Here is a 26108-nt window from a genome sequence, read left to right on the forward strand (position 1 = left end):
AGCTAATGGGACTTTTTTTTTTCTTTTGGTTTTAGAGCTACACACAGGGCTGGGGATTGGTGCTGGGAAGTAACTGGGGCCACTTGCATGAAAAGCAGACTCTCATCCCTGTGCATGTCTTCTCAGCCAGATCATGGGTATCTTTAGGATCCATTAGCCAGAATCATAGCAAGAGTTGCATGGAGCCACTAAAAGCCCGGGCCTGATGTTCCACCTCAAACAGAAAGAATTCTCATCCCATCTGATGAAAATATTTCTTCAATTTGTGGCCCCATATATTATTATCATCTTTCATCAATCCAAGAACAGGCATAATTTTAAGTATACATTGACTTGGAGATGCAATTCATTTACTTTGTCAATAAGGACAGTTGTTTCCAATAGTCTATTTAAATCAATTCTTTTCAAAACACAAAGACAAGGAGGAGGTAACTTTTGATTCTAATTAAAAAACATTTGCCTCAGAATACAACCTTCCCTGGAAAAACCAAAGCTAAGAAACCACCACTTTCAATGCAGGGCGTAGCCATGCAATATTGTATGCCCAGTGAAATAAGAGCAGAAGAGTGTGGCTTTACAGAAAACCATCACCTACATGGATGGGAAAAAAAATCTGGACAGCTGTGGTCTCTGTCAAGAACATCTGGATGACATAGCCATGATGGTGCCTGACCATCATACTGGGGCTGCAGACACCACAGGGTTCACAGCAGATACCAAACCCAAGAACTTGTACTTAGCAACCCATGGGCTGGTGTGGGACCACTGGCCAAGCACCCAGCCCTGCTGTGAGACTCCTCCACAGGCCCAGAGAATAATCCAGAAGCAGATATGTCAGGGGATCACTACTAACAGTGCTAGTGTCCCACGAGATCAGGTTAAGCTGTGGCTTAACTGTATCATCAGTCAGATCTGAGATCTGTGTCAACACCATGAATCCATAGAAACCAGGACCCTGGGGCTGGAGAGATAGCATGGAGGTAGAGCGTTTGCCTCGAATGCAGAAGGATGGTGGTTTGAGTCCCGGCATCCCATATGGTTCCCCAAGCCTGGTGACCCCCCCCAAAAAAAAAGAAACCAGGACCCATAAGCATTTCAGCTGTGACTTTGTGAGGTCCGTCCCCCACGCAGGATAGATTTCCTTTCTATCAACCAAGTTAAAGCCACAGGTGGTTTCCTTCTGCTGCTCACCCTTTTCCTTTTCCTACAGCAATGCCAAGTTTCCATTCCATTGTGTTAACAGAAGAAAACGAATTCCAGAGAATGAATCCATATTTTAATGTTGTAATTTGTAATGTAAATTCTCAATTCACAGGTTTTGCCACACAATAGAAAGAAAGCTAACTTCGTGACTAGCAAATGTCCCAAAGAGAAAATGCACAAAAAATGTCCAAGCATAGTCCTGTCTCCAGTATGGAGATAAATGGGCACAGTATCACTAACGTGATGATAGCCTCTGAGTATTTTTTACACCATGAGGCTGGTCACAGCTGCCTATGTCAAAAGTGAGGTCCTGGTTCTCAGATCCTTGCCAGGGTATTGTGGGATTGAAGGACTGTAACCCTTGAATACAGACATCTATATCTCACTTCAAGACATGGGCATGACTCAGGGTGAGACTCCTGAATTTGTTCCCAGGTGGGCTTGACCCCAAATTCCTCTCACAATCTCAAGGGCTATGTGTCAATGCAATAGGGCAGGAAATTTACAGAAATGCAATTTTGCTCCTACTATGCCTTTTCCAACGGAAATGACAGCAGGGAGTACTACCCCATCAGACTGCCACAACCTTGGAACAAAGAAGAGAATCCATGATCTGAAGAGCCCAGGAGTGAACCTTTTGAAATGGCCCTTCATCAAGCAGCATTTCTCAAGGAAAATCTTCTTCCTAACACCCTTTCCTAGAGCTCTGCTAATTGCAGAAAGGACCTGGGAGCTGGGTAGTGGTGCTGTTGAATAGACTGAAACCATGTTAGTATGTGTTAGGTACTGCTTTAATGCACAGACTTAAGGGCTTACAGGAAAACACTGAGAAAATAGACTGGTCCTGAGGGAAGGTGAGTGTCCTCTGTGCCCCTGACCTGGACCTTACTTTGGCAACATGCATGGACTGAGTTGGTGTCCCTCATTTCCACCACAGTGTGAAACTAGCCACTTCGTGGTCCAGTTTTAGTAAGCTGGCACCTTTTCAGTATTCATTTTTCCTCTAAATGTAGATAGACCTCCTTCTGTATTGTTTTTTTTTAACTGTAACACTATGATTTATCAAGTTGTTCAAACTACAGTTGTTTGGGACATTAGAAGTTCTAACACCAATCCATCTGGCAGAGTGACATTCCTACCTCCAATGCACCAGTTTCCCAGTCACCACCCCAACCTGCCACCATACAGATGCAAACATATTTACTTCATATTGTTTGTTACAACACAAAGACAAATGGAATTATCAAAACACATATCAGGCACATAGCTAACCTGGGTTTGATACCCAGCATCTCAAATAGTTCCCAGAGCCTGCCAGTAGTAATTTCTGAGTGCACAGCCAGGAGTCACACCTGAATGCCGCCAGGTATAGCCCACAAACAGTAACAACAACAACAACAAAATTATATTAATAATAGTGCATTTTTGATAATTGTTACATCTCTCTATGGTGTTATTAAAGTAACTGTCTAAGGATTTATTAGTTTGGTTGGTGTTAGTTGAGCCTTCTGTGGGTTTTTTTTTTTGCTATTTTTAAATATAAATTACATTATTTTAAGACTGATTATCATATAGTTAACATAGCTGATCATAATACATTTTTTCCAGGTAAGTGGAAGTGAAATTGTTAAAAAAGAAGAAGACACAAGAAAAAAAAGAAGAAATAGTACAGCAGCAAGAAAATTTGTGTCAGAAGGTTTAGTAAGCTCTTGTGCTGATTATTTATTTTGTTAGCTCTTTTGTTTCTGAACATTAGATGACTTCAGATATATATTGGCATCTAAGTAGTGTGTTCCTACTGGGATGACAATATAAAAAAAACAATTGGAGTTGTCACACATCGATGAATGAGGTCTCATGTGTGGTCCAGGAATTCCAAGTACTGCTGCTAAGACTGCAGCCTTTGTGGGGTGTGTTTTCAGTTGCCAGGCCTTCAGGAAGTATGAAAAAGAAGAGGTGGGAAATGAGGAGGAGAGTGCATTAGTGATACTAGCCCAAATACTGGCATACCTGGAGTTTTGGTCAGATTGGTGTTTCTGCAGAGAGCCATAGATGAGTGGTGAAGCAGGGCCATTAGTGAAATGGCTGTTGTGGGTGATGGGTACAACAGGCTTTAGCAGGGCAGGGACTTGGCTTGCCCTCCCCTCCAATATTGCCAGTTTTCAGCAGCATGGCTTGTGTACCCTTAGTTTTTCATGGTCTGGTATATATCTCTCTCAACTAAAGTCTATGGAGTAGGCCTAATGTAGACATGACTGTCATTTTCTTCTATTATTTGCTTTTGTTTGTTTAGGGTCACTGAGCTTGGTAGGATTCTATGTAACTTTCAAATTATATTTGCTATAATCCAACTGGACTGTGACTACTATAAATTTGTGTCGTATGACCACATATGTGGCTGCACAATCCAAGATCTATAGGATATGAAACAATTTGATGGCTAGGCAGTTTGATAAGGTTCAGTTGTGGAGCTGGGTTGTTTCTGGTGGAGATTGTCAGGAATGACTGCGGGCTGCTGTGTCTTCAGGCAGAAAGGGGAAAATCTGTCTAGCCCATTCTGATGACAACCCTCCACCACCAGTACCAGACTACCTGGAAAGATTCAACTTCTATCTTAACATCTTTAGACTTAGAGTTAGGCATCTCTTTATATATGTTATCTTAGGGATCACACATCTTTCTTTCAGGGTCTTTCACAGCAGTTCTTGAGGGATTTTTGCAGTACTGGACATCAAATTGGGTCTCCCAGTGCAAAATATGCCCATCAGCTAAGTGAGCCCTACTCCAAATCCCTCTTATTTTATTGATTGTTCTGTGTCCCTTAAAAAATTGTACATTTGGGCCGAAGAGATAGCACAGAGGTAAGGTGTTTGCCTTTCATGCAGAAGGATGGTGGTTCGAATCCCGGCATCCCATATGGTCCCCTGTGCCTTCCAGGGGTGATTTCTGAGCTTTGAGCCAGGAGTAACCCCTGAGCACTGCCGGGTGTGACCCAAAAACCAAAAAGAAAAAAGAAAATTTTACATTTTAGGAGCTAGAGAGATCGTATAGATTGGTTTGCCTGTAAGTCACTTGGGTTTGATCCCCAGAGCCTGAGGAGACCTGGTCTCCTGAGCCTGCCAGGAATGATTCCTGAGTGCAGTCAGAGCACTGCTGGGTGCGGTGAAAAAAAGTAAATAAATAAATAATAAATAAAAACTGTACATTTTAAATCCTTACAGCCCAAATTCCTGTCCCAGTCTCTTCCCTTTTCAGTCTGGCAGCCTGACCAAGCATAAGGCAGTGGATTGGGCTGAGAAGAGGGCAAGTGGGGGTGAAGAGGATGCTGAGGAGGGGTTGGAACAGTGATGCTGAGCAAAGTGGATCAAGAGCATCTGAAAATATTCTGAGAATGAATATGTACAGACAGTCATATGTGTTCTATGCCTGGCGTCACATGGGAGAGGGCAGTGGACATGGCAGAGAGAGAGAGAGAGAGAGAGAGAGAGAGAGAGAGAGAGAGAGAGAGAGAGAGAGAGAGAGAGAGACTTCTAGAAATAGCAGCAAGTCCACCTCTCTCTGAGAAAATCAGAATTTGATGTCCCCTTCCCTGGCACTGGAACTTCTTGTATTTGAGACAATCCTACTTTCAGGCTGAGGCCATCCCAGCTAGTGAGGTTGATGCTTTGCTCTCATAACACACATGGACTGGACGAGCCCCTATCCTGCCTGGACCCAGGGCTCAGCTTGTAGGGGTGGGGTCATTGGCCCAATGACCAATTGGGCAGGCAAGGCTGGGTGGGTTGAGTTTTCATCTGAGCCACATACAGTCAGACCCCAGCATGGAATCACTGGCACAGTCAGCCAAGCATCACCTAGAGAAGCCCCCAAGTCCCCTTTGAAGCCTCTGAAATGCAGCCCTTACCATAGAAAAGTAAAATGCCTAAATCCAGAAGCTTTTGCATTAACAGGTCAAAATTGACTAGTGTCAGAATTTATGGGTCTAACTGCTGATAGAATCATGCACATAGTGGTTCATTTCATGAGTAACTCTCATGGTCAGTATGTTCTTATGTTTGTTTTTTTGTTTTTGCTGAGCGGTCATACCCAACGGCACTCAGGGCTTACTCCTGGCTTTGTGCTCAGGGATAACTACTGGTGGGTCGTCTACAGCCACATTAATCCAGATCAGGCAATTGCAGCACAAGCATCCTATGCTCTACCCATCTTTGCAGCCATTATTATAATTGTAAGAACAAAATATATTTTTATTTCTGCTCTTTATAGATTATAGAAAAATGGTAGAAAGTAAAATAACACCATTAATTTTACTCTAGAAAGGTTAAGCAGTTGAAAAACAATGGCAATATGTATGTATATTTGTATTTATACAAATATATAATAGCAAAAGTTACATGTACTTTAAGCATAGGTGGATTAAGAGTTGTGGATTTATCCTTGTCAGCATGACCCTACCTAAAGTAGGAAAGTTGAGGGGCATTATTGACCCTGTTTATCTCTACTACATAATTGCATCCAAATGTAGACATCAATTCCCAGCATGGACTCTAATTGCTTTGAGAATTCTCCGCAAAACAATAGCCACTACGACTTTTTCAGAAGGACTCAAGATACAAACAGAGGTTCTTCCTGATCTTGATGAATTAAAACCATAGGCAGAGAGACAATCTTGTTTGGAAGCAGCCATCTGTTTATTTGTATAGTGTTCTTATTCAAATCTCAGAAAATTAATCAAGTAAACAGTGGCAGCATCTCAACACCACCACACAGAGTCCTGACCAAGCTTACAATGGGAGAAAACCAAGTCCTAATGAGGTTGTGAACCTCTCAGTTTAATTTGTGTTCATCCCCAGGAGCCCTCTTCAGGGCATGCGGTACTTGACTGACTTTGCATTGATTCCTGCTACTTCAGAGCAGGGAACAGAATTCAGTGACAAGTGAGGATTTTATGAATTAGCCATTGTTGCCATGGTAACTGTGCCAGCATAGTCCTTGGTTGGGAGGCATTCTGAGCCACCATATTCCTAAAACTCAGGCCCACCTGAGGTTCCCCTGTGTGCACAAACTGAGGAGGTCTGCTTGGAACATCAAATGCCAATCAGTGGGAAACATGAGTCTGGCTGCTAGTGATGAAGGGCAGCTGCCTGCATCCTCTTGCTGATATATCATTGCATTGGGAGACTGAGGTTGGCCACAGATCTGCAATCAGCAGCTTGAGTTGAGAGCTTGGGACCAGAAAAACATCATAGGCCTACAGCTGTTCCCAGTGAATGTGTAGATGCTGGAGCAAGTACTGTGATTTAGGTTAATTAAGCTACAACCCAATGGTCTGTGCTGGCATCACCCTTAAGACAGCACTTCACTGCTCAGCAGGGACAAGACTCCTGAACCCACCACCCCCACAGCCACCCTCATCCCCTTTCAGCCCAGTAGTGTCCACTAATCTATCAGGAGCACAGAGGCTGTATCATGTCCTTAGTTTTGGTCTCTGGATGGTTTATGAATGAGCAGCAAAATCATTAGAACCTCAGGGTCTGTCTTGGGGGAGCAGAAAACCATTGTCTCTGTTGCCAAGAACCTGTTAACTGAAGGCACTTACTGGCCACTAGAACTCAGGGCATGATAACCTCTTTCTCTTCCAATAGAGCCCTCTATATCCTCTGTACCCATGTGACACCCAGCACCTTGTTGGGGAAGAAAACAACCAATGAAGACAAAATAAAAATCCCTAAATTCTGTGGACTGTCAATGGGCTAACATCTCACTAAATGCTACACAAAGACATATAGTTTTAGCAGGGATTATTTATTACCATCTTCATTTATAATTGAGAAGAATAAATTCAGAAATGATGCAAGGACTGGAAAGAGATGAATGCATGACTACTTGCATACATGTGAGAAATCTGGGAATCTGGGTTTCATCCTTGGTACAACATGGTCTCCCAGTACTACCAAAAACCACTGAGCACTTAAGGCACTTAAGCTGGGATTATCCCCAGAGCACCACCACATGTGCCCTCCCCACCCCCAAAGCCAACCTCAAATGATGCACACTCTGTTAAGTCAACACAATCTATTCCTAGACTTTTGCTTAGGATGATCCTGAGGGGTTCATTCTCAACAACTTTCCCTTTAAGAAGTATAGGGGTGGAGGTTTATATTTCTATGGTCAGTGTCTCAGGAGGGCTGGTTTTCAATGTATGCCTGAAACAAACCTTAGGGTGCTTTCCCCTTGCTTCTCTCACTCCACAAGGCACCAGCATTCCACACTTTCACCACCATCTTTGCTTCATTCTGGAGATCAGCAGATTCCCTTGATGGCTTACAGCCTATTTAAGGACACTCATTTCTCCTCTCCTGACCTGAGATGTTTGCTTTGCATGCTTGGATAAAAAGAGAGGAGCTGTTTGAAATCTTCCCTTTAAAGAGGGATTTTAGTGTGGGCTATTTCAAATAAAACCCATCCAATGTCTCCTATATTTCAGAATTCCTCACTGAGATTTTGATCTAAAAAGAACATTTGATAAATATCTCTATAGCCCACAGCATGAAACTCAGCCCTGTGAATATGGGAGGGAACTGATCGATGCTCTTTATTGTTTTTTTGCTTTGATTTTTCTCTTTGTGCTGCTTTCTTTGATTGATTAGGTTGGGTTTAGTACACAGAAACTTCTGGAAAGTGACTAAATTCAGAATTTTTTTCTAAGTTTCTGGACCATACTCAGGACTTATACCTAGCACTTTGCTAGAGATCACTCCTGGTGGAGGTCAAGGCATCATATGGGGTGCCAGGAATTGAACCCCGGTTGCCTGCATGCAAGGCAAGCACCTTTTCTGTTATTGCTATCCCTCCAATTCCCAGACTTTAATTTTTCAGACTGTCAATGATCTTTCTGTGTAACCCAAATCACTATGTAGTATGAAAGCAGTTACAAAATCTCTTTGCAATGAGAAAATAAATAGACTTGGAGTTTATAAAATGTCTCATCTAAGCAAACCCTTTCCGTCCATTTCCAACTAGAACTTGAAGGGTGAGCTAGTCACCTAAAGAGAGAAAATATACATGGATATCACTTGTCAGTGGGGTTCATGGCAGAACTTCAATATCAATCATCAAGTTGACTCAAATAGTTTCAAAATGGTAAGACTAGAAACACAAAAGAACTATGTTCAGATTGCCACAATATAAACATACCTACTGTTAAGTAGAAGAGAAAGAGGATTGGACAGACATGCTGACTGCAATGGAAAACAAAACCAGTGGGGAAATGTGGGCCAACCATGTCAGACCCACATGGAAATGGGTTTTTATTTGGATAATGAATGTAAGTGGGATTTGGTGGTGGTGGTTTGATTTGGTTCCTTCCGTCAACATTCCTGAATCCCCTCACACTTCAAATTCACATGAATTTCCTGTTTACACTCAATATCCTAATGTACCTGGGGAGAAAATCCTTTTAAAGGGCCATTTCAAAGTTTACAAAGCTTGGGTGCATCCCACTGACCCATTGAGTCTCCAAAGTTCTCACCAAGAGCCTTTGCTTTCTTTTAGCTGGCATGGGGCAGAGCTTCTCCGAGAAGCTATTCACATCATTTATTCACATCAGAGCAGAGAGAGGATCTGCTCCCTGTGTTAACCCTTGTCCATTCTGCACCTATCTTCATCCTCTCTATGTTCATCTCTGCCAGCTCGATGCTCAACTCCATGCTTTCTGCTCTTCCCTCTGATGCTCACTCTGGACTCACTTCCATGTGCTCTGCCTTCCCTCCAGACCCAACACGGGTGATGGTACCACCGTCCAGCATGGATGTGACAGTGGGAGAGAGCATTGTGCTGCCCTGCCAGGTGACCCATGACCACTCCTTGGACATCGTGTTCACTTGGTTCTTCAACGGCCACCTGATAGACTTTGACAGAGATGGGGACCACTTCGAAAGAGTTGGAGGGGTAAGTATTAACACCCATACCCGAGGGGCCACTGGGGTCACTGAACTTCCCAGAACAGAACCTGGCCATCTGGTTTCCAAGGAGGAAGCAAGAGGTTCTTTATGATGCCTCGTTCCCAAGAGGTCCATAATTTTAATGACTGCTGCTATTGTCTTCACATCCCACAGTGCCAAGGGGGCATCTTAGTCAGGTCAGCTCTGGCACTGTGACAAGTGCTAACAGCAGGATGGGGTCAGCCTTAGAACCACTGAGGGTAGGGGACTCAGCTATTCAGAATTAAATGACCATGTCCATAACTGATTTTTTTCATCTGTCCATGCACAGTGCCCTGAGTGCATTGCCCATTCCATTAGGGATAAAGGGCTATGAAGTTTACACTGTCCCCATAGATCTCCTTAGACCCAGAATCTCAGAGCAACATTCTGGGGTGTAGCCAAAAAACTCACAGGTTTGTTTACCCAGGGCTCTGACCAGATCCAGTGGTTGGAAACCTAGGGGCATTTCTATTGTATTTAGAGAGCTCAATTAGCAGTTAGATCTAGACAGTCACCATAGGAAGGGGACATTAACTGTGACCTACTTCTACCAGATACTTCTATGTATCCTGGCTTTTTTGGGGGTCTACTTTTAAAAAATCTCATCAAAACTAATAAATAAAAAGAACACATAAATCACAGCCTCAAAATTCTGCTCCTAGGTGGTTGTGTCAAGAAATCTTCAGGCCACATCTAGTTTCTTCACCCCCAACTCATGAGTGGATAAAATGGATTATTGAGCCAGTACAGGGATTTTCTAAAATTCAAGGTGACTTCCCCACAAACTCATTTTATCTTCTGCCCTTGAGTTCATGAAACCCACTATGACTTTTGTCCCTTAAATACAGTATTTCCTACTTAAATCTAATGTGTCTTCTATCCTAAACCCAATATGGCTCTTGACTTTATCCCTAAAGTCAAATATGTCTTCCTCCTTTGAAGGTAATATTGATATCTTCTTCCAACCAATATCACTTTGTTCATACATAAACTGACTTCCCTCACTGAGTCCAATGTGATTTTCTCCTTTAAATCCAACATGGCACCTTCCTTAAACCCAGTGCACTCAAAATGGCTTCTTTCTTAGACCCAGCATGGCTTCTCTACTTTAACATATTGCCATGAGTACTACAATTTGTGTTAAACCATATTCAAGTGTGAGCTACAGGTGGCACCGCAGCATCAACATGTTAACCCTCCCAGTGTGGTTCCTCACTAAAATGCAATGTGTCTTTCATGCTGAAGCCCAGTGATCTCTCAAACTTAAACTTTTATGCTTAAAGGACTGGAGGGATAACACAGCATTAGAGCATTTGCCTTGCATGCAAATGGAGGGGTAAGTTTTAACTCCCATACCACAGGGGTTCAGTGCTGCGGTTCAATCCCCATCCCATGTGGTCCACCTAAGCTGGCCAAGAGTGATTTCTGAGTAGAGTCAGAGGACCACTGAGTATGGCCCAACCCCCCCCCCAAAAACCTTTTATGCTCAAACCCCATAGTTTCTCCCCTTAAAGCAAGTGTGGCTTCCCTCCTAAAATCCAGCAACACTAATACAGCTTCTCTTTTAAATCCAATGTCTTCTCTCCTTAAAACAGCCTTATGCCCTTATGCCCAATTTAAACCCAATATGGCTCATTCCTTAATTCTAGCAAACTCAAAGACTTCCCTCTTCAACACAATATGATTCAACACAATTTCATCCTTATATCAATTACGGTAAACTCAGTCTGGCTCTAGTTTGTGGTTCTCTTCTGACGAGATGCATTTTTATTTAGCCTATTTATTAGGCTATTTATTATTTATTAGCCTATTTATTAGCTATTATTTATTAGCCAAACTCATATATAATGTGCTTCACTTGGAAGTGTTATGATTGTGAAAAGGGGGATCCCCTGCCTTTGTGAAGTGTCGGATCTTTTTCCAAATTCTTTTATAGATCCTGACCCTCAGAAGCATCCTGTGAACTGTGATGCTGTTTTGTCTGAGTTGATTAGGAAGTTGTAGAACCTAGATTAAAACCCTCAAGTTAAATAAGACTATGGGGGCTAGTAATAAATTGGAGGGACACTGGGGCTACATCCAGTCATTCTGGGTGGCCCAGGAATCAACCCAGAGACTCTTGGGCCAGGCACACTCTCTATCCCTTTGACCTCTCCCCTGGTCTAACTGAGAATTTGTAGCTTTTCTTGGATGTGATTGTCCCTCCAGCTACTGACTGGGTCATCACCAATCCCTTGTTTGTCTCTTCCCATCCCTGGCCTTTGCAGGAGACCCAGGGAGGTCCTAACCCTCAGGGGCAGCCCCATGCCTACAGCCACTAGAATTCAGCTGCGATTGCACTCTGCACCCTGCTGTGCCTGAACCCTAAAGGGAAGGCAGTGTCCTGACCGCTACCCATCAGGGTACCACCCTCAACAAAGGCAGTTGGAGACAGTGCCCTTTATCAGCCCAGGGGCCATAGGCAGGTCACTCATCTCTTTATGCCAACAACTCTTCTGTGAAGTAATGACAAAGTGCCCTCTGAACCCCAAGCCCATCTGAACTCTGTGAAAAGAGGCTGCCACCCCCGCACCACTGAGCAATGTCCAGATCATTGTGGTTTGGCACATCCCCAGGCTCTCTAGTTTGGGAAGGGAGAGGGGACGGTTGTTCAGGGTACCCTGAGATGCCCAGTTTGGACTCTGAGACCATCTATTCCTTATCTATTCTTTTTTTTTTTTTTTTTTTTGGTTTTTTGGGTCACACCCGGCAGTGCTCAGGGGTTTTTCCTGGCTCTGTGCTCAGAAACTGCTCCTGGCAGGCACGGGGGACCATATGGGACACCGGGATTCGAACCAATGACCTTCTGCATGAAAGGTAAACGCCTTACCTCCATGCCATCTCTCCGGCCCCTCCTTATCTATTCTTCTCCAAGCTTCCCATGAGTAAAACTATGAAACCAGACTCCAAGGTGTAACCATATTCTTCAGCTTCCAAGCCTCAGGAAGTCTTGAAAAGCATCATTGCATCTATCCTAGTTGGACAGTGTTGGTGAAAGCAAAGGAATAGTTTCAGGGCACAGAGATGGCCACATCAAGATGCAATTGGTCTTATTCCTCTGGTAATCAAGCATGCATTTGGTATTTAGGAAATAAATTAGCACCATCCCACACCAGGTGAAGCCAGATTTCCCTGGGGAAGCTGGGCCTCAACCTTCTTTTGTAGAGCCCTGGAGCAATCAAAGCTTTGGCTCTGGCAGGCTGTGCAGTCAGGCATAGTTGCTGCCACCTGTGGGCTGGCCCCCTTGCACCTGGTATAGCTTCCAAAACTTGAGGCTGCCAGCATGGAGCTTTAGGGAGAGAACAGATCTGAAGAAGCTTAGGCCTCTTCATCCAGTGGCCTCCTGATGTTAGCTGAAGTGGCTGTTGTGGCAGAGGCACATGGTACATGGCATTCACACACCCTGCCCAGGTACATCCAACCTGGCTGGCTGGCTCCATTCTTTGAGGAGCTCCCTTCTTAGAAGTGCTTCTCAGCCAGTGGGGAGTAAATCCATTAGTCACAGTGGCCTTCATGCAATAATGCTATTTAGAACTCATTAAAAAGTCATTGGAACCACTTTTCTCGACTTTATCAGCAGGATTCAGCTGGTGACTTGATGATCCGCAACATCCAGCTGAAGCATGCTGGGAAGTATGTCTGCAACGTGCAGACCAGCGTGGACCAGCTGTCTGCAACTGCCACCCTCATCGTGAGAGGTATGGCACTGGGGTTCAGGCCATGCACAGAAGTTTTGCGGTATGTACTCCTGTGCAGACTTCGATGATTTGGAAATATTAACAAGGCAAAATGAACAGACAAAAACTGAGCCTGTGGCAGAGGAAATAGGCAAATGAACACCCCAGGGAGGTGAGCACAGGCAGAGCAGAGCCTGTGAGTTCCCAATATTCCTCTTATATGATTTCTGAAGTTGCTCAGAACCTCCTAGAATTATAACAGAACTAGGAGGCTGGAAGGGCCTAAATGGGAGCTTTTGATGTTTCCAGTGAGCTAAACCAAGTCACCGATATGCCTAGTAGTTCAGTAAATTTATCACCACTTTTTACTCTATTTCCATTGCCTCCAAAACTTGAGAATTCTGTTCATTTCCAAAGACACAGCTTCTGAGGCTAATGGCATATGGTACATAGCTGCAGTGGCCAAGCTGGCATTGTGTCACCAGGAGCTGCTCATGATCTTCCGCTCACAACCATTTTACCCTGGAAATTGTTCCTCCAATCTGGTTGTATAGGTTTGTCAAATAGCCTTCAACCAGACCTTTACAAACAAACAAAATTAATTCCATAACAACCCTTACATTTAGTTATACATTTAGGGTCATGAACCCCCACTTAAGGAGCTGAACTTTGAGGTGTATCAACTCACAGTCTAGCTTCATCTCCCCCAGGACTGTGAGTACTATCCCTGCTCCACTAACCTGGGCTGGAACCCAGGGCCTCCTGCACATAAGACTAGTGTTCTGCTGATACCCAGAGCTCCCAAACCACCTCTCAGCTCTCCACCCGGGGATCAAGTGGGGATCTTTACACCCAGCCAAGCAGAGGCCCACACAGTCTCCTGGAGGCTCTGGTATTAACCCAACACCTCAACTGTCACTTTCCTAGCTATAGTTTCCTTTCCAAGTCCTCACTGTCTCTGCAGGGCTCTCTGAGAACAGAAAGTGACCATAAGGCAGGTAAGATCTGGAAGTAGGGTTCAGAGAACCTGGGTCACTGTGAATACCCCCGTGGGCACTGGGGGTGGAGGGTGTTAGGGACCCAGCACTGGAGTTCATTGTCAAGGGCCAGATCATAGTATAGCAGTTAGGGCAATTGCCTTGCATGTATGTGACCCATATTGGTTCCTGGCACCACATATGGTCCTCTGAGCCTGCCAGGAATGATTCTTGAGTACAAAGCCAGGAGTAAACCATGATTACTATTGGGTGTGCCCCCCCCCAAATCCATAAAGAGGTTCAAGAAAATAGTTTTCACCTGTGTTTGTTGTGATTGCCTTTGCTAAGCCTCAGACACTGGTGCAAATGTAGCCTGAGATCAAAGAGCCACTGTGGCTGGGGTTGAGGCTCCACAGCAATAACACATCAACACACTGTTTATTTCTACTTTAAAAGTCACCCGAGCAACCACTTTCCCTGAGGGGACAAAAGAATCCCACTGCTGGAGATTTATCCTCCATTTAATTAGGGTAATGTGCAGATCAGCAATTTAAACACCAATAAATTAGACTAATAAATATTTAAATCAGTAATAGTTGAAGTTCTTAAATGATATTGTATACTTCATTTCACAGAAAATAACATTCAGTACCAACAGGAGTTTGCACAGTCTAGAGCAAGTCTACTCTCATCAATTAATTAGGCCAATAAATTCCTACTCTACCGAAACCCTTAGTTTCTGGTCTTTCTCCTCTGTATGTACCAGCTGCATTTCTTCACAGAGGGAACCAGGCATGAACCCCAGAACTGCTCAGAAGATCCCAACTCCTTGGCCACTGCCTATAATGGAAGCTTCTAGAGCCCCTGGGCCCTTTGTCCTTTCACAGAGTAAATTCTGGTGCATTGTGTCATTCTTGATACTTCCCCAAAATGGAGTTGGCCAACCTCCGTTGGGCCTTATCTGTGTTGTGGGTTTGGGGGTGCAGGAACAAAACAATGGCCCCCTTCCTGGGGTACTTCCTCAGCCTCACTCATCATGACAGATGTGAGAGAATAATGGGGTTGTCTTAGTGGTTGGGTGAGCAAAAATTTTGGAGCAGTCAGGGTCTGGTTCAGGGACTAAATCACACCCAGGTTCCCAGAGTACTGCTCATAGCCCTGCTTCCACAGCACTGCTCCCCGAGACACCAAGGTCCTTCCATTTAGGTGGGAGCTGAGTCCACGGAGCCCAGACCTCCGCATAGTGGTCAGTGTGGGCCATGCAACTGCCTGAGTGGCCCCAGCCACTTCCAGTCCACAGCCTCTGACATGCCAGTGTCCTGGCTGACCGTGTACTCAGGCCTCAGACATTGACTGCAGCTTTGCCTGCTGGCTGGCCCATCCCAACACTGGGCTCCCTGCCCCCTCTTCCCACACTGCTCTCCTGTGCTTCACAGTGCTGCAGGTAGAATTGGACATGTTAGACAGTGGGGAGAGCCAGGGATCCTTTATGGAGGAGGTACTTCTGGGTGCCAGGGGTTGCTGCCACCTTGGAATGGTTTTAATTTGGGACACACCCCAGGATGCTCAGGACTTGCTTCCCTAAAATACTCAGTGCTGCCCTGTAGTGTTTAGTTGTTTCCCTGCAGTGCTCAGGACCGCACTCAGCCCTCTCCCACTGCAGTAGTGGGAGGCACCATGCTCTGGCATCATGTCTTCTAACCCCATGTTGGCGGGGGGGAAAGCAAATGCCTACTGGGACTATTGGCAACTTTCAGAATTCTAGAGCTGTTTCTGCTCCAGACTGCAGCCTGAGTGAAACTACAACTTGAAAATTCTAGACTTTTTGCATTATAATGTCCTCCCAGTGGCAGCGGCAGGCCCTTAGTGCAGATCTGTAATAGTGGAGGACAGAGACAAGCTGAGGCCCAGAGACTGGCCCATATTAGCACCTGGAATAAGCCAAGTTGTCTGGCCTGTGGCTTCTCACTGGGAGTCCCAGGAAGACCCTGTGTCCATGTCTGCGTCCCAGGAAGGACCCATGTGCCCACATCTGAGTCCTAGAACCAAGAGGCACTGCAGGTTGCTCCAGCTGCTGATCCCCTGTCCTACTCATTTCTGAGAATCTTGTTCTTTCCCAGGTCCTCCAGGTCCCCCTGAGGCTGTGACCATCGATGAAATCACAGACACCACAGCACAGTTATCCTGGAGACCCGGGCCTGACAACCACAGCCCAGTCACCTTGTACGTCATCCAGGCCAGAACACCTTTCTCTGTGGGCTGGCAGGCTGCCAGCACAGGTATGATCACTGGCAAAGGGACAGCAGCTTAACAGAGGCCTAAGGAAATGCCAGGGAAGCACAGGATAGCTGGGGACAGGGCATGGCAGGAGCAGTGGCCCCTGGTGTGACAGCACACAGGTGGTCCTACACTTCTGGTTCTGGTGGCTCTGCCCTGTAAAAGAACCTGTTTCTTTCACTACTGTAAGGCGAAACTAACCATACAAGGGTCGGGTTTCCCTTCAAATTTATTTTGCACCAACTTTATGCATTATAAAGGTCAAACATACCCTCTGATCTCTAGATCTTCTCTCTGCCCTATGCCCCACTCTGGGGACAGTGACACAAACTTTCAGTGGCTCTCAGGGGCCACTGAATGGGATGCCAGCCAGGCCCAGGACTGGGCAGGAAAGGCATCACCCATACCCACGATGTTAAGGCCCAGCCCTGGAAATGGTCACCATGGTCTCTCTTATGCTCTGGATGCCATGAAAATTAAGTGTGGCTGGGCCAGCACCTACCTCACTGTGCTGGCCCTTCTGGAGTCTGCAGGCAGTAGAGACAGGCCTTGAAGAATGGAGAGTGGACATGACAGAGGCCACACACTGCATCCCCCACTGAGCATTTTTCTGAGGTTTAGTCTCTAAGGTGGTCCCCATGACAGCTGAGACACTAAATATGCAGGTGGCTTGGCCTCCTGGGCCACGCAGTTGTGAGAGCCTCCAAAGGTACAAAGAAAGCTCTGGATTCTGATGCCACATTCTCACCGTGTTGCTTCCTCCAAGTGGCCTGACTCCCTAGGACACAGATATGATGTTCCCTCACCCCAAAGCAAGGCTCAGATTGTGGACAGGTGCAGTAGTGGATCATGTGTCTGGCATGTACCAGGCCTCAAGTTTCATCCCTGGCACATGTCCTCTCAAACCTCTTGGTGTGGCCCTGGTAGCCCCAAAGAACTTCTCATTAATGCACTGAACCATCAGAACCACACTTCTGTGAACATCAGGAGGTGCCCCTGCAACCCATAGTAACACCTTGAACTGCAGCTGACAGAAGGCAGAGAAGGAAACAAGCCCAGCATGGGGCTCAGAGCTGTCTGGGGTTCCTCAGAAATCAGCATGTTCTCAGCACACCCTGCCCTGCTGCCTGTCCACACACAGAAGCATGAAGCATGCCCTTCCTATGGGTCACTCTCCTAAGAGGAAGAGGATGATGGTTTAGATGAGCAGTGAAGAGACAGGGCAAGAATTCTGGTCTCCCAACTTTCAGTGTTTTCATGGAAAGCTCAAACCTTCCCAGAGCTAAAAAATGAGGCCAGGATGCAGCTGGTAACCCGAGAGCAAGGCCACCAATACAAGAAGAAGGTGGTTAAAGACTCTCAAAGCATGACCTGCTGTTGCTCAGGAATATGAGCTACTCAATTCATTCCACCTCAGTGAAGGTGCTGAGTCTTTGCTCCTGGATTAATGACCTGTTTGTCCAGTTTCTCTCAAAGTGCAACCCATAGAAAGTGGCAGAAGTGGCAGTTTGACCCATGGGGCAGCAGGGTTCCTGTATTTTTAATGTAGGAATACCTTATGCTGCTTCCTGTCCTCTTGTACCCTTGAAATTAAGCCAATAGTTTCATTTATCTCTGCTGGCCACCGCTCAGGCAGCCAAGACCCCAGAGCAAATATAATAACAAAAGTCAGAATGTGTGGTCCTAGGTCAAAGGCCAGCCTTTGAAAATCATGTTCTGAGTCCTTGCTGAGCTCAGTCCCTGACCCAGGATGACAGTCACCACCATTATCTCATTTCTTTGAGCCTTGATGATTGTCTCTTCTCTGATGTCATGTGCTGGTATTTGATAGTTTATTATTCAGCATAGTCTGGGATGCATTCAGCCAGCCCCACTGACTTGGGCAAAAAGAGGCTGGAATGGGGGTGCAGGGAAAATCCTATCTTTGGACAGGGAGCCATGTGTGTCTCAAGTTGGGAGGACCACCCCACCTTGTCCCATTTCTGGACAGATATCATGTGTGTCTCTGGTCCTTACATCTATCCCATCTTGTCCTTTTTTCTAGTACCAGAACTCATTGATGGCAGGACCTTCACAGCCACTGTAGTGGGTTTGAACCCCTGGGTAGAGTACGAGTTCCGCACGGTGGCTGCCAACGCAATTGGCATCGGGGAGCCCAGCCAGCCCTCAGAGAGGCGGAGGACAGAGGAAGCTCGTGAGTGACACCCGAGAGTTCTCAGGACCCTCCTCAGGGGTCTTTCCACTCACCAAGACTTTGCATATATATATATATATATATATATATATATATATATATAAACACACACACACACACAAGCACACACAACTCATGTGCATGCACACATAAAAACACATGAATGTCTACATAGGAATGAATCATGTGCACACTTCATGAGTCTATACATATGCACAATGCACCCACATGTCACATATGCACACATCTACCAATCAGATAAATGCACATATTATATACATAGCTCATACATGCATGCACTTATGCATACAAATGTGGACACACAATTAGGCAGCTGAGGGTCTCCAGTCTCCTGGAACAGTTTCCTGACTTCTCCCACCCTGACTGGAGCTTTGGCCCTTTAATCATACTATAGTCCTTCTGGAAAGCCAGTTTGGGGGTCCTGCTATGTGGAACTGGGTCCTCTGTATCCCTGCTCAATGCTCTGCCTGTCTCCTGCAGTCCCTGAAGTTACTCCTGCCAATGTCAGTGGAGGTGGAGGCAGCAAGTCAGAACTGATCATCACGTGGGAGGTGAGTGACATGTGACCTCCCTAAGCTCCCAGCCAGGCCAGCTGTGGTTGTCACCAGTGTCGCTCACTCAAGAGAGCCAAGCAGGGCCTAGTTGTGAGGTGCCAGCTCCCTACAACACATAAGTTATCACAAAAGGTGGCCAAAAGCAAAGGTGTGTGCAGTGAGCTGTCTTGTGGCCAGAGTCCATGCCCCTACACCACTTCCTCGTGGTGCCTTTCTGCAGGAAACTTCTGGGGGACAGTGGTGGTGAGGAAGGGCTCACATGCTTTCTGGGATTCCGGGTTGAAACCTTCCCTTTTCCTAGCACAGTAGAAAAGATCCCTGCCCGAGGGTTCTGGGACTGCACATGCCTAGAGCCTGGCCTTTTCTCTTCCTGGAACTCTCAGCTCTGCCTTGGAGGAGGATACCAAGTCAGGGGCTTGTTGCAAAGTTGACTAGTAGTTCTGCAAGTTATTTTTGAGTTCTTTCCAGCACACCAGACCCAGACTTGCTCTTCTAGGAGGCAGCTCTAAGCTCTAAACTATATCTATGCAAGGAGCACACCTGGCTCCCGAGATGCAGAGGGAGACAGGGAGGCTTGTGGGTGAACTCTGGGCAGTAGGGCACTGATGGGTCAAGATGGATGGAGAAAGAGGAAAAGGGAAGAGAAGCCTGAAAGGCCTGTGGACCCACTCTAGGGTCAGCATGGCGCTGACAGTAGTCAAAAGACTTTGAGGCCCATGGACAGTCCTGAGGTGAGCCTTGTCTAGCCCTGAGCATACCCTCCCCACAGACAGTGCCTGAGGAACTTCAGAATGGCCGTGGCTTTGGCTATGTGGTAGCCTTCCGGCCCTATGGGAAGACAGTATGGATGCTGACGGTGCTGGCCTCAGCCGATGCATCCAGATACGTGTTCCGGAATGAGAGTGTACGGCCCTTCTCCCCGTTCGAGGTCAAGGTGGGCGTCTTCAACAACAAGGGAGAAGGCCCCTTCAGCCCTGCCACCGTGGTCTACTCGGCTGAGGAAGGTAGGATGGGGCTCCCAGGTAGGCCTTTCTCCATACTCAGGAGGGGCAGCCTCCTGAGTATGTGTCCCCATGAGCAGAGTTCCCATGAGCAGAAGCTTGTCCTGTCTGGAGGAAGTATCACAAGGACCGACTTACCTGGTGTTCACCATCACTGAAAAGGCAGCCCCCATCATGTCTGTGATTGATCCTTCCCATGCTGCTATTGTAATTGGTTTACTTGAAGGGTCCCTCCCAGATTGCTGCGTGTGATTGTTCCCTTGATCATCTACCACACAACTGGGATCAGTCCCCCTGCAGGACCCCCAAACCCTCTTTGCTGATACAATCAGCAAACCCCCTTGAATACCTAATCTTGCTGAAACCACATCCCTGATGATGCTCACAACATCTGTTGTTGCATTATTTACCATTTGTTCCTCTTAGGAAGGAGAGAGCAGATCAAGAAGCTTGTGGTTGTCACAAGTGACCCACACATAACACATTCAGTGTCCTGCTCCCCGTTCCAGTGACTGACTGCCCCATCATGGTCTTTGTGCAGCCCACCACTTTAGTCCACTGTGACTCATGTGCAACTCTCTTCTCTTTTCAGAAAGGAAAATGCTGGCCATACATAGGCAGGGCTCTGGTCAAACTAACTGAAATAGAGATGAAGGCCAGAACCAGTACCCCACCCTTGTACCTGAGCCACTTGATTCCCATGGAGAGTACTAGAGTAGTCAAGGTCATAGAAAGTGGGGCTAGTCAAGATCACAGGAACAATGGGGACTACTCAAGGTCATAGGGAGAGCATGGGGCTAATCAAGGTCATAAGGAGAGTGGGGAAAGTCAGGTCCCAGGGAGAGTTCTAACTTAGGTAAGGTTACAAGGACAGTTTGGAGTAGTCAAGGTCATGGAGTGCAGGACTAGTCAAGGTCACAGGGAAAATGCTGGAGAAGTCACAGTCACAGGAAAGTGAGTGAGTAGTCAAGGTCACAGGGTGTGTGTGGGCAAGTCAGGTCACAGGGAGAGTGCTAGACTATCCAAAGTCATAGAAAGAGTGGGAACTAATCAATGTCAAAGGGAGAGTGAAGACTAGTCAAAGTCACAGGGAGAGTGTGTATTAGTTAAGGTCATAAGGAGCTAGTCAAAGTCCCGGTAGAGAGGACACAGTTCATAGTCAAGGTCACACAATCCACCTCTACCAAAAGCTGCCCCAGGATTCAAAGTGAGCTGATCCTTGCTCCCCTTTCCTTCCTGTGAAAGGAGCCAGGGCCAGGACTCCTCTCTGACACAGGTTCTTTAAGATGTGTCTTAGACATCTCTTAAGAAAGCCTGAGTTACTTCCAACTCTCCCAGCCTGATTTCAATACCAAAGACTCTGGGCGAGTGTCCCCACCCCTCCATCTGTGATCCTGACTTTATAGCAGGGATAGGAGGGCCAGCACATCACCCTGGGGATTCCAACCTGACAAGTCATGAGCCCTCATCTCATAGTGCTGACTGCCTTTCCCCTCTGTGCTCTCCACAGAGCCCACTCGGCCACCAGCCAGCATCTTTGCCAGGAGTCTGTCTGCCACTGATATTGAGGTTTTCTGGGCCTCCCCTCAGGAAAAGAATCGAGGTCGGATTCAGGGATATGAGGTGAGCAGGGGATGGACTGTGTAGGGCTCCAAGAATTCTGTGGTAGGTCCCAGACCAGACACTTCCTCTAGGCTGAGGTGTCTTCCCAGCTGCCCTCAGGAGATCCACTGCTTCTCTGCTCAGAATCTGCAGGTCTGAGTTGGCAAACAGATTTGAACTTGGGTCTGACTTGGAGCCATAGGATGCAGTCAGTCACAGGCAGAGATGAGGAAGGTGGCACTGATTCACATCTCATATTCTCCCTTCTTCCTGCCTAACGTGTCCCAGATAATCAAGCATCTGGCCCTGAAAACCCATCTTCAAACTTACCAGGTCCTGAGAATCGATGTGGCTTAACTACATTCCACCCTTGCTAATGGAATTAACCCCCCATTTCCCAAATCTCCTTTGTGTTTTTTTTTCAGGTTAAATACTGGAGACATGATGACAAGGAAGAAAATGCTAGAAAAATACGAACAGTTGGAAACCAAACATCAACAAGAATCAGCAACTTGAGAGGCAGTGTCCTGTACCATCTTGCTGTGAAGGCTTATAACTCAGCAGGGACAGGCCCACCCAGTGCAACAGCCAATGTTACTACCAGGAAACCACGTAAGGATAGCCAGGCTTAGGACCATTCCTGTGAGCCAAGCTAAGGACCAGCCCCTCAGCATGGTTCAGCCTTACTCAGTACCATACTATTGCCCATTACTGCTCCCCACTCACTTCTATACAATCATGCCCCCCCCCAGAATATACTATCAATCTGTGGATTCTCATTCATCTTAATGTATAAGATGACCTGTATAGGGTGCCCAGCACTGCAGAGCCACTGCTTCAAGACAGCTGAATGTCCACACATTTGGCTCTAAGTATGAGATGCCCCACTTAGCCCTTTCACATTTGTGCACCTCTGTTCTGCTGCTGGAGTGACCTAGGAAATATTAATGATATTGTTCAGAGATGTGAGTGACTTTAGAGGCATTAATAAGATAGCCCAAAGACATGGCTCAGACTAATTGAGGCTTCATGATTTATGACTGTTCCCATGAATTCTTTTCTCACAGCCCCCAGCCAGCCCCCTGGGAACATCATCTGGAATTCCTCGGACTCCAAAATCATCCTTAATTGGGATCAAGTAAAGGCCCGGGACAATGAGTCTGAGGTGAAAGGGTACAAGGTGGGTGACTCTTGCAAGTCCTAGTTATTTGGGGCCTAGGCTTCATGCACAAGGCCCACTCCAGCTCCCTGAGCAGCATTGCAGCTAACTGAGTTTCCTATAGCCTGTTCTGATACAATTTCTATTCTCTTGATTTTATGGAGGTATGTTTTGTGGCCCAACATGTGGTCTATCTTGGACAATGTTGCATGTGCATCAGAGAAGGTAGTATATTCAACTTTGGAAAGGGGGGGAACAAAAAGCATATATATATATATATATATATATATAATCATATATATACATATATACATATGTATAAATATGTATACTAAGTCACTCTCTTCCATCTCTTCCTTTAAAGCCAGTATATCCATGTTGACTTTTAGCCTGGTTGATCTACCAAGAGATGACAGAGCAGTGTTGAAATCTCCAAATACCATTTTGTTGCTATTGATGACTTTCTTCAAGTCTATTAGCAGTAGTTTGAAATATTTTTATGGCCCTGCTTTTGGATGCCTATATATACCGTATTTTCCAGCATATAAGATGACTTTTGAAACAAAAAAAAAGTCAACCAAAAATTGGGGGTCGTCTTATACGCCTAGTATATCCCGAAAAATGTTTCAATATGCCGCTAAACGAAAATTGTCTGAATATTGCCACAAAACAAATTTTCCAACTCGATCCTGCACCAATCACTGTGAGGCTGCTCTAACCGCCTCTCTAACTCAGCCAATCCAAGCAGGCTTTTTATGCATGCAAATTAGACAATGTTCTGGACCCGAATCTACACTGTAAAAAGCCTGCTCAGATTGGCCAGAATCAGAGAGGAAGTCTATTACAGTATAACCTTTGAACCTTTGCTTGTTGTAATTGGCTCACTGTGGTACATACAGTTGCAGCACAGGAGCGTTCTGTCTAATACAGCGACTATAGGCCTAAACATATGTTTTAACTGCAAAATTAGGGGGTCGTCTTATACGCCCAGTCGTCTTATATGCCAGAAAATACGGTATATATGTATATATATATATGTTTAAAAGTGTTATATCATCCTCAGGTACATCTCCCTTGATAATTATGAAATGACCTCTGTCTTTTATAATCTTTTTTTTTTCTATTTTTTTGTGGTGCTGATTTTTTGTTTTGCTTTCTTTTCTTTCTTTTTTTTTTTGGGGGGAGGGGGCCACACCCAGCAGTGCTCAGGGGTTACTTCTGGCTATCTGCTCAGAAATAGCTCCTGGCAGGCATGGGGGACCATATGGGACGCCAGGATTTGAACCAATCACCTTAGATCCTGAATCGGCTGCTTGCAAGGCAAACGCCACTGTGCTATCTCTTCGGCCCTTTTTATAATCTTTTAAGCCTGAAGTCTATGTCATTTATTAGTATATTAGTGTAGTATGGCCACCCAAACCTTTGTAAGGGAGTTGTCTTTCAACCTTTGACTTTGAGTCTGTATTAGTCTATTTAAATGTGTTTAAACCTTTGTAAGGGAGTTGTTTGCTTGAAGGATTGTCTTTCAACCTTTGACTTTGAGTCTGTATTAGTCTATTTAAATGTGTTTCTTGCAGAAAGCAGAATATTGGATTCCATTTTCTGCTCCATTTTGCCACTCTGTTTCTCATAATTGGTACATTTAGTCCATTAACATTGAGAAAGATGATTTTCATGGGATATTGTGAATTATTGTTATAGAAGGTAGGGTTTGTCCTTCCTAAAAATATTTTCAGTTCTTTTTTTAAAGATAGCTTTTAATCTGTAAAGGTACTGCACTCTTATTTATCCAGGAAGCTGTGTATCCTTCCTTCAAATCTGAATGAAAGTCTAGCTAGTGAAATATTTTTGGTGAGGCATTTATTTCATTGAGTTTCTTAACTTTATCCCACCACTGCCTTTGGATCTGGAGGATTGCTTGTGTTGTTTCTGTTGAGTTTAACCCATAAGGTTTATTGTCTGTTTGCTTATTTTGAGGACCTTTTCCCATCCTTTGTTTATTTTAAGACTCTTCCAATTTCTGCTGTGTGTGGAGGTATTTTGCAGCTCATCTTTTTGCCTACTGAGTCTGTCCTGAGAAGCTGTTCATTTGCTGGTGAGGCATTCCATGGATTTTTCATTTCATCTAGCAAGTTTTTCAGTTAGGTCATTTCTATTTGAAGTTATCTCATTCTAATATCAAGAGGATATGAGATTAGAAGTGAGAAAACTTCAAATAGAAATGACATAACTGATATCCTCTTGAGCCTTATTGGCTGTTCATTCCATGGTTTCTTGAAGTTCCTTGAACATCTTCAACACTCTCTAAAGTCCTTCTAAAGAGGATATATAGATGGTTGATACTAGTTGGGTCTTCAGAACTACCATCTTCATTCACCAACTGTGGTGAGATTCTGTATTGCTTTCCCATTGTGTGGTGGTGTTTTTATTTGTTGGTAGTAGGGCTCATTGACTAGAAGAAATGTTCTACAATAAAGTGAAGTAGAGTGGCTACACTTTTCTTGGAGCACACTGACCTGGATTTAAAATGGCTCTTTGAATCAAATAGGAGCCTGCTTCTGGTATTTCTGTCTGCCTCAGTTTCTTGGGACTGTATGGCTGGGTAAAGCTCAATTGGTTGGCTTTGAGACCCCTGAGCCCTTCAGTGAGCTTCTGGAATATTTTGGGGAGGGAGAACATAGAGGAGTCCCTGGAAAGGCTCTTTCATCAGCTGCCTTTGTCCCTCACTGGAAGACAAGACCTGCCTTAAGATTGCACACTAGATGGAGGGAGAGCAGATGCTGAGCTCTGAGCATGGGAGACCCAGCCCCCACTTTTTGGTCTGATGTAGCCTTGGAGGATGTGGGATTCCTGAAGCTAGCTAGAGAAGTGGGTACAGAAGGCTGTGGAACTAGGAGTGCTGGGAGGCCTGGAATGGGGGGCCTTGGAGCCTTGGTATAATGAGGGAGAGATCTCTCCACTGTGGACCAGTCCTTCACCCCCAGGACGGACCTTCTCTAAACCTTGCCCTACCCCCATGTTTCTCAGACCAGTAAAATTTCTCAGAGAGGGGAGAAGCTCTACACCTCCAGTAAAGCTGCTGGTACCTCCTGTCTCTGGCCCATGTCTCCATGCCTCCTCCCAACTTTACAGACCCACCCTGCAATACTCATTGCATCATCTGAGCGAACACTTCTTGGTCAAAGCTTTGTGGGATTCCTCATGACAGCTGCTCTTGGCCAGTCATGATCCCCAGACTTGGAGGGCCTCCCAGAACTGCTCCTGTTGCCCCCAACCTTGTCTCTCACAGGATGGTGCTTATCTGATTCTCATTTCTGCAGAAGGACGTGAGGGAAAAAGTGTGGTCAGGCATTGAAGGAGGAAGAATGGATGGGAATGAGCTAGTTTCACTAGATGAAAGGAGGAAGGTGAGGGGATAC

The 26108-nt window shown here is 45.6% G+C and overlaps 1 protein-coding gene across 2 annotated transcripts in view; it reads left to right on the forward strand.

Moving 5' to 3' along the window:
• Window positions 1-26108, forward strand: part of LOC126013659 (contactin-4) — a 669197-nt gene that overhangs the window by 637873 nt on the left and 5216 nt on the right. For both annotated transcript variants that reach the window (XM_049776827.1, XM_049776828.1), the window contains 9 exons: window positions 8978-9153; window positions 12805-12925; window positions 16002-16160; window positions 18203-18352; window positions 18854-18924; window positions 19697-19931; window positions 21439-21551; window positions 21956-22142; window positions 22598-22710. In XM_049776827.1, the coding sequence (XP_049632784.1) occupies window positions 8978-9153; window positions 12805-12925; window positions 16002-16160; window positions 18203-18352; window positions 18854-18924; window positions 19697-19931; window positions 21439-21551; window positions 21956-22142; window positions 22598-22710 (1325 nt within the window). The remainder of the gene's footprint in view (window positions 1-8977; window positions 9154-12804; window positions 12926-16001; window positions 16161-18202; window positions 18353-18853; window positions 18925-19696; window positions 19932-21438; window positions 21552-21955; window positions 22143-22597; window positions 22711-26108) is intronic.

The sequence above is a fragment of the Suncus etruscus genome, chromosome 7 (assembly GCF_024139225.1).
Source record: "Suncus etruscus isolate mSunEtr1 chromosome 7, mSunEtr1.pri.cur, whole genome shotgun sequence".
NCBI lineage: Eukaryota > Metazoa > Chordata > Mammalia > Eulipotyphla > Soricidae > Suncus > Suncus etruscus.